The 8,070-nt window shown below is 63.2% G+C and overlaps 1 protein-coding gene across 1 annotated transcript; it reads left to right on the top strand.

Annotated features, from left to right (window-relative positions):
• The first annotated feature begins 202 nt into the window (after window positions 1–202).
• Window positions 203–3,256, top strand: LOC116217313 (uncharacterized). Its single transcript, XM_085240480.1, has 4 exons — window positions 203–256; window positions 463–1,171; window positions 1,751–1,819; window positions 2,575–3,256. The coding sequence occupies exons 1-4, from the start codon at window positions 203–205 to the stop codon at window positions 2,622–2,624; spliced, it is 882 nt and encodes a 293-aa protein (XP_085096606.1). The 3' UTR covers window positions 2,625–3,256.
• The last annotated feature ends 4,814 nt before the right edge of the window (window positions 3,257–8,070 follow it).

Raw genomic sequence — 8,070 nt, 5'->3', positions numbered from 1 at the left:
CCCGCCGGCCTCCCCCCCCCCCCCCTCCTTCCCACCCCCCCGTTCTTCCCGCACCCCTCCCGCGCTCCCCCCCCCTCCCCGCCCCGCGGTGCGTTGCGTCAGCGCCGCCCCCCAATAGGCTGGCGCCCCGCCAGGGCGCTGCCAATCCGCGCGCGGTGGGGGCAGCGCCGCGGCCCGGCGGCGCCGAATTCAAGCCCGAAGGATGAATGGGGGGGGGGAGGAGAGGGGGGAGGCGCGCGCGCGCGAGCGCGGAAAGGCGCGCGCGGGAACGCGCGGGGAGGGGAGCGCGCCGCCCCGCTGCCGCCCGCCCCCTTCCCCTCCCTGCCCGCTTCGCACGCGTGCGCCGTGCGGCGCGGTGGGGGGTTGCGTTGCGGCGCTGGGGGGGTTGCGTTTTGCTGCTGCTGCGTCGCAACCTCCCCCTGCAAAACAACGACCCTAAGGAGCCCGTTTGTTTGTGCCGAGCGCTCTTTCCACGGGGATGGAGCGGGCTGCGCCGTCCCGCGGGACAGCGGGCGATTCCGCCCCCACCGCTCCGCGCTCCCCAACCCCGCGACTCGCAAACCCCGACCCCAACCCGCGCACTTCCACCTCGATCCCGCTCCTTTTGCCCCCCCCCCCCCCCACGGCCCCAACCCGGCACCGCGAGGGTTAACCCCGCCGCTCTCCCCTCCCCCCTCCCCACCTCCGCCCCCTCCTTCTTTCACTTCCGCGCGCGCGCGCGCACTCCCGCCGGCGCGCGCGCGCGCTCTTCCCCCTCTCCTCCCTCCCCCCGCCCTGCCGGGGGCGGCGCGGATTGGCCGCCCGCCCGCCCGCCCGCTGCCAATCACGCAGTGTAAACACGGCGCCCATTGGCCGCGCGCCAGCCCGCCCCGCGCCGCCCGCACCGAGCGAGCGGCGGCCGCGCGGTTTCAAGGCGGCCCGCGGCCCTGCGATGAAAGCGGAGCGGCGGGGCCGTTTCCAGGCTCCCCCCAAACCTTCCCCCCCCTTCCCCCCCCCGACACTTCCCCCCCACCATCCCCTTCCCCAAACCCTCCCCAGGCGGACATCGCCACCGCGGCCCCGGCAGCGAGAGATGGAAGGCGGCGGGCAGCGAGCGGGGAGCGGTGCGCGGTACCGGTAGCGGTGCGCGGTAACGGAGAGCTGCGTATGGCAACGGGAGAAACCGTGCGCGGTAACGGGGGAGCTAAGAACGGTAACGGAAGGGAACGGTGCACGGTTATGGAGAGTTAAGTACGGTAATGGGGGAACCGTGCACCCCGTGCACCGTGGGAGGACTGTGAGTCGTAACCGCAGAGGACCGTGCGCGGCAGCGATGGGAACGGTGCGCAGTAACGGGAGGGCCGTGCGGGATGACCGGGGCTGTCCGTGCGGGTTAACGTGGTCTCGCGGCCGGGCCGTTTCGGGGCCGTTTCGGGGCCGTTCCGGGGCCGTCGCGGCGCAGTCGGTGCTCAGAGCGCACCGAAGCGTTCGGGAGGCGCCGTGCGGAGGCACCGCTCCCCGCGTTCTGCCTTTATCCGAGAAATAAAAGCGTTGAAAAGCGCGGATAAATCGCACCGAGCGCTGTGTGGATGGGGCTGGGGCAGCGAGGAGCGCTCCGTTACCGCACAGCGCACCGGGAGCGAGGGATAACGAGCGGGGAACGGCCGCCAGAGCCTCGACGGGAGCGGGAATGTGCGGGGGAGCGCAGTCCCAACCCCGCAAAAAGCTCTTTTTCATTCCTTAATGTTTCTTTCCGTTTCTTTCCTCGCAGCGGAACGCACCGAGGCCGGGAAAAACCGGGACGGAGCGGCGCGGGAGCAGCGCACGGCAGTCAGTAATGGTGCGTGCACGGCCGCGGGGGTGGAAAACGGGAGAGAATTGTTTCGGCTAAAAAATATATCTGTATATAATAGTAACAATTGAATATATATATATTAAAGATTAAAAAAAAATTTTTCCGAGCTCCGAGCCTCTGGTGCTCTCAGCACAGCGATGGCTCTGAGCCCCGCACCGCTCCGGCGATGCCCCGTGTGGTGCCGCCCCGGTGCTCGCGTGCAGATTCCGGCGGGACAATCAATGGTGCAAACCAGCGTGGGTTAATTAAGGAGATTTTAATACCCAGCGCATCCCGACGCGCGCCTTTGTCCGCACCCGGGGCGGCCCCGGAGACAAAGGGCGGTGGGGGGGCGCGGGGCCGCGCTTTGTTGGGGCCGAACCGGGCCGGCCTCGAGCTCTCTCTGCGCCCGCGGGGAACAAAGGAGAGCCCGGCCCGGAGCGGAGCGCACGGTCTCCTTTGTCCGCGGCTCTGCCCGCCGCTGCTCGGCCCTGGAGCCATGCGGGGCTCCGCTGCACCGCACCGCAGGCACCCACGGGCAGCAGAGGCTGCGTGCTGCCGTGCGGGGCTGTGCGCAGTGGCAGCCCCAAAAATGGGGCCGGTGTTGGGGTCCAGTGAGGCAGCTGCGTTGGCACCCAGCTTTATTGGCACCTGCCCCCTTCCCAGAGCTGAATTCCAGCTCTGCTGAGCCGTTCCCAGCAGAAGGAGCCTGCTTCGGGGCTTTTGCCATTTCTCCCCATGCTCTCTCATTCCCCCCGAAGGGTTGCGCACAGGGCTGGCGTTGCTGCACTGGGACCATGCATGTGCATAAGATCTGTGAGCTGTGAAATAGCCACAGCATTGCCCACCTCGCCCTGCCTGGCTCCGGCTGCACCCCGGGTGCCCTGCAGTGCCGTGCTCCATGCACACGACTGCTGCTGTGTCACCGGCCTGGGGACATCACCTCCAAAGGGACCTTGTGCCGAGCCCCCGTGCGGGCTCCCTGTGGCTCTGCAGACTCCTCTGGCTCAGCACAAGAGGTGAGCGACAGCCCTCGTGGTCGATGGCACTGCTGGTGGCGGGGCTGGGGGACATACAGCGGTAGCACAGCACTGGGTTTGAGGCACCGAGATGGGGACAGAGCTGCCGTGTTCTCATATCCCTGTCCCCTCCGGTGTCCCTTCCAGGGCCCGGCCCAACTCTATGTTCTGCTAATGGGAGAAGGGCAGCTCTGTGCTGTGCTCCCAGGAAAAAAAGGCAGCCAGCTGAACTCCTATTCGCTGTCCCATTGTATCGGACGCGGTAATAATCGGGTTTGCAAATGCAGTCGCTGCTACGATGCGAAAATCCTACTGGAAAATGTATTAGAGCAATTATCCGTCTCACTCCGCAGCCGGGTGTAGCATTAATATTCAATTTTGATGTGCAAGTCCTATTATGTTAATGACTTTGGTGACAAAAGTCGTCCGTGGAAGATTTTTTTCTTTATAGTGCAGCATCAGCGGGGGTGAGTGTGGCCACCACGTTGCTCTGGGGATGGGATCACACCCAGGGCTGTGCTGTGGGGATGGGATCACACACAGGGCTGTGCCCAGCTCTGTGCAACCCGGGGTGCGGTGTGGGCCGGCGCTACACCCGGTGCTGCAGCTGCCCTCCTTTGTTCTCACCGGGGCTGGGGGGGTGTGCCGGGTTCCCTCCACCGCACTGCCGGTATCGGGGCCGCCCCGAGGCTCTGCGGATGGAGGATGGGCAGCGCTGCAGGAAGGACAGATGGACACATGGACGGATGGACGGATGCGTGGATCTCGTGCGGCACAGAGAAGGTCGCAGCCCGAGCACGGCGCCGGTGCTGCCGACCCCTGGCATTGCCGTTGCGCAGCACCGCACCTCCGCGGGGGCACGAGGCCGAGCCCCGCAGTCGCCAGCGCCGCCCCAGGGGACGGAAGCGGGACGCAGATTGGCAGAAACGGAAAAAAATGGCAGCGCCCTTCGCCTTCCGAGCAAAACACTCATTTCCGGCAGCGCGACTCCCGACCGCCTGCGGCCCCGCGGGCGGCTCCGCGCCGTTCCCGGTCAGCGTGAGCCCAGCGGGCGTGAAGGGGGTGGGCACGACGCTCCCTACGGGCCGAGCAGCCCTCAGCAAACCCCACCGGGGCGGGTGTCTGCGGGCAGCCCCTCGGGAGCCCCCCGCCGCCTCCCTCCCGGCGAGCGCTCGGCCCACCCACGGCCCCAGCACGGCGCGGGAACGGCTGCGGAGGCACCGGGTGGGGAGGTGAAAAGGGGGGGGGACCGGGGAGAGCCCCGGGCGCTGCCCCGCGGTGTCGGCGCCGCGCGCACGTGGCCGGGCTGGGGCATCCCCGGCCGCGCCGCGCCGCCCCTCCCCCCGCGCGCCCATTGGCCCGCCCTTCCCCCCGCCGCGCTCCCATTGGCCCCGGCGCCCTCCACAAACAAAGGCCGGCGCCCGCGGGGGCTCCGCTCGCGGCCCTCATTGGCGGGTTGGCGGCGGTGGTGGGCGGGGCGAGGATCCGGCGGGCCCCGCCCTCCGCTCCGCGCTAGTTGCCTTAAAAGGGGCGGGGCGGAGCGCGCCCATTCATGCGGGCCGGCCGGGGGCGCGGCCTGGCGGAGCCGTTGCGGCTGGCGCACCGCAGGCAGGTGGGTGCGGGCTGCGCGGGGCGCCCGCGCGTGTGCTGCGGGGCGGCGGGGCCGCATCCTCGTGCGTGTGCCGCTGTTACAGCCGCGCGGGGCGGGGTGACTCCGGAGGGTCTGTGCTCATGCGAGACGGACGAGAGGCGCGCGTCGTGCGTGTGCCGCGCGTGTCCGTGCGATCCCCGCAGGCCCGCGGGTGCTCACAGCTGCCCCGGGGTGCGGGTAGGGCGCTGCTCTGTGTCGGGCACAAACCCATGTTGTTCCCCCGGCTCCCGATCACCCCCGCGCGTGCCCTGCGCCAGGCCCGGTGCTGGCACCCGCGTGGGTCTGTCCCTTCCCAGCCCAAATCTGCGATGTCTGCAGCGCGGAGCTCCCCACCCGCGGTGTCACTCGTTTCCTCTGCTGGAGGGGGACCAGAGGGTCCACCAAGGACATCTTGGGGACACCCCGTCCTCCCTGTATTCCTCCCCGAGAAGGTTTGTGCTTTGTACCCTACTCTGCTCCTCCTGGCTGAATGCCTGCACAGACAGAACCCTCTTCTCCATTTTCCTAATAGCAACCATAAATTTATTCTTGCTTCCAACCTGTCAGGTCCCCACATGACACACGGTGTCCTCCAGCCTGCGCCGCAGCGATGGATTGAACTTTAGTCTCCGAGCAATTAAGGTGACCTGAAACTGCACTTCATTAATGGTTGTTATGCAATAAAAACGATAAAACTGCCCTTATTTGCAATATAAAAAAGCAATTTGTTTTAATTTATGTTTTTAAATTCTTGCTAAGTTCTTCCCGGGCTCTGCCAGGCATTGACCTTTGAGGTGGGAGGAGTGGAGTGGGTTGCTTTGTTGGGACAGGATTAGGGTTAGGGTGTCCCCATGTGTCCCCCTCTGGGCTGCAGCCTTGAACGGGCTCAGTGCCCCAGCTCTGCCAATTGCAAATCCGCTGCTGCTCTCTCCTGCCGCTCTGCTCAGCGAGGTGCACACACACGTGAGCACACACGCATGTGTGAGCGTGCCTCCCCCGCTGAGCAGCACAGGACAAAGGCTTTGCCCCAGCGCAGCAGTGTGAGACCCTCGTGGGGATTTGATGCGTTTTCATAAAACAGAGAGAGATTTTGAGCTGCCCCTCAGCCACCTGTTCTAATTACAGTTAATTGCAGCTGCCTGCAGCCCCTCAGGACCTGCTTATTCTCCTGGGCTCCCCACACCAGAGCAGGAGGGATCGGGGCCGGGGGCAGCTCTGAGCTGGGGGTCCCAGCAGACCCCGTGTGGGGATGCAGCTGTGGGCATACTGTAGGGCTGCTTGGAGGAGCCCGAGCCGTGCAGCACAGGGCTGGAGGTGGGGCACCACCCTACTGTCTCTATGCTGATGGTGGTGCTGGAGGCTGCCTTCGGCTCCCCCTGCTTTCCTCACAGCGTTGGGGCCGCGTTGTTCGGTAGCGGGGTGCTGATGGGTTGCAGGTGAGCATCCACACGTGGTTTGCATTGCAGAGAGGTTGGGGACACAGCAATTGGAAACACATTGCCCTGTGGGACTGCCCTGCATGCAGGCGGCCAGGGATGAATTCTGCAGCCCTGCGTCAGATTGGCTGCAGCAGCAGTACCTACCTGATTTCCTCTTTTTAATGGGGAGGAAAATGGAGTTTCATTCATCACTTGGGCTTTAAAAATTGCCTGAGGAGTGTTTGCTTTTGAAAGCAAAAAATCGATAGCGGGAAGAAAAGAGAAAGAGGGAAATGGGAAGCAGTGGTGTAAGCAGATGGATGCCAAATCCCCCCTGGGCTGGAGACAGTGGTAGGGAAGTTGGTAACACGGTCAGGGCATCACCAGAGGGGTTGGGGCCCTCAGAAGTTGAGATTTGGCAGGATGCTGCACTACCCATCCTCACAGGCTGCACATCCCACACTGCGGTGTTGCAGTGCTCTCGGTGCTTGCTGGGTTCCTGGTGGCCTTTCAGCATGTAGAGAAGCCACCTGAGCCCTTTTTTCTACCAGTGTTGAGTTAGGGGCCATGTAAAACTAATTGGATAAACATGATTTCCCCTCTAACTCGGTGCAGATGTCCTGGTGCAGCAGTGAGGTGCTCTCCCTTCCCAGCCAGATGGGCGTCTGTGTCCCACGTTTTGTGCCTGCTTGGGTAGGAGACATCCAGCCCTACCCCACAGCTGGGGACAGCTGGGGAGGGGAACCCCCAGCCCTGGGGTCGTGGCAGCACTTCTACTGCTTAGGGAGTGTGGGGGGCTGAGAGGAGGTCACAGTGTGGAAAATGTCCCATGTCCAGATACTGTATCCCATATCTGGGTGCTGTGTACCAGGCCTGGGTAGTACATCATATATCCTGGTACTATGTCCTATGTCCAGGTACTGCATCCAATATCTGGGAATGACATCCTATATCCTGGTATCATATCCCGTATCCTGGTACCCTGTCCCATGTCTGAGTACAACGTTCCGTATCTGGGTATGACATCCTATGCCAGTGTTCCATGTCCCATATCTGGGTACCATATCCCATTCCCAGGTACTGCAGCCCCTCCAGCTTTTGCCCTGTGCTACTGGTGCCAATTCTCACACCTGGGCACTGCTCTGCCCCACACTGTCCTCTCTCCATGGCCAGTACCATCACTATTTCCATCTGTGTGCCCTGTCCACACAGGTCCCTTCCAGTCGGGCAACCTTAACCCAGAACGGAGGGCTTGAGATGAAAAGAGGGGCAGCCCCCATTGCTGCTGGGGCCATGTCTCTCATGGGGATTTTGATGTCAGAGCACCACAAAGCAGTCAGTGCTGCTGCCTCAACCCTGGCAGCACCTGGAGGGAATTAGGCAGGCGTGCTCCACCTCCCTGCAAACCTTTTGTAGAGCAAATTCTTGTGGTTACCCATTGCAATTGCTGCAAATTATACAAGCACTGTGTATTTTGTTCCAATGGGAACATGCAGTTGGCTTGGACCGCTCCGACCTGCCACCATGCCTGCAAAGCAAGTCAGCCTGTGGGTGGTGGGCATCCCTTTATTCCTTTCCCCTTTTTAAGGGTTGATCCCTTGCAAAGCCTCCGCACCCTCACTGGGAAGCGTTGCACATGGGCTTTGATCCACCCCTGCCTGAGCACCATGTGCATCGCACACACACGCACACAACAGCCAGATGCACGCCCAGATGTGCACACATGAACCCATGAGCAGAGCAGGAGCTGAGCCCAGAGAGATTGCTTGGATTGAATGTGTATACATGTGTATATGTGTGCAGGCATGTATATGTATGTGCGTGTGTCCATGCATGTGCCTGGGTGTACGCGCATGTACCTAAACACTCGTGCATGTGCATGCCTGCAAGTGCACGTGTGCATGCATTCGTTGTTTATATGTGCTTTTGTATGCGTAAGTGTGTATGTGCATCTATATACATGTGCGTGCATGCAAGTGCATGACTATAAACGCATTTTCCTGATTCTTAGATGCTGGGCCTGAAGAGGTCATCCCGTTTCCGCCTCTGCCAGCAGCCCTAAAACAAAACTTCCCCGCCCTCTCCCTCTCCTCGGTCCTCCCGGAGCAGTGTGCGCGGTCCTCCAAAGCGGCAAGAGCGCCGCCGCGGGGCGCTCCATCCCTCCCGTCTCGCTGCCCGCCGCCCCACTTC

This window comes from Meleagris gallopavo, chromosome 20 (assembly GCF_905368555.1).
Source record: "Meleagris gallopavo chromosome 20, MGAL_WU_HG_1.1, whole genome shotgun sequence".
Classification (NCBI taxonomy): domain Eukaryota; kingdom Metazoa; phylum Chordata; class Aves; order Galliformes; family Phasianidae; genus Meleagris; species Meleagris gallopavo.
Note: the sequence above shows the minus strand (reverse complement) of the source record. Positions and strands in the feature narration are given on the sequence as shown.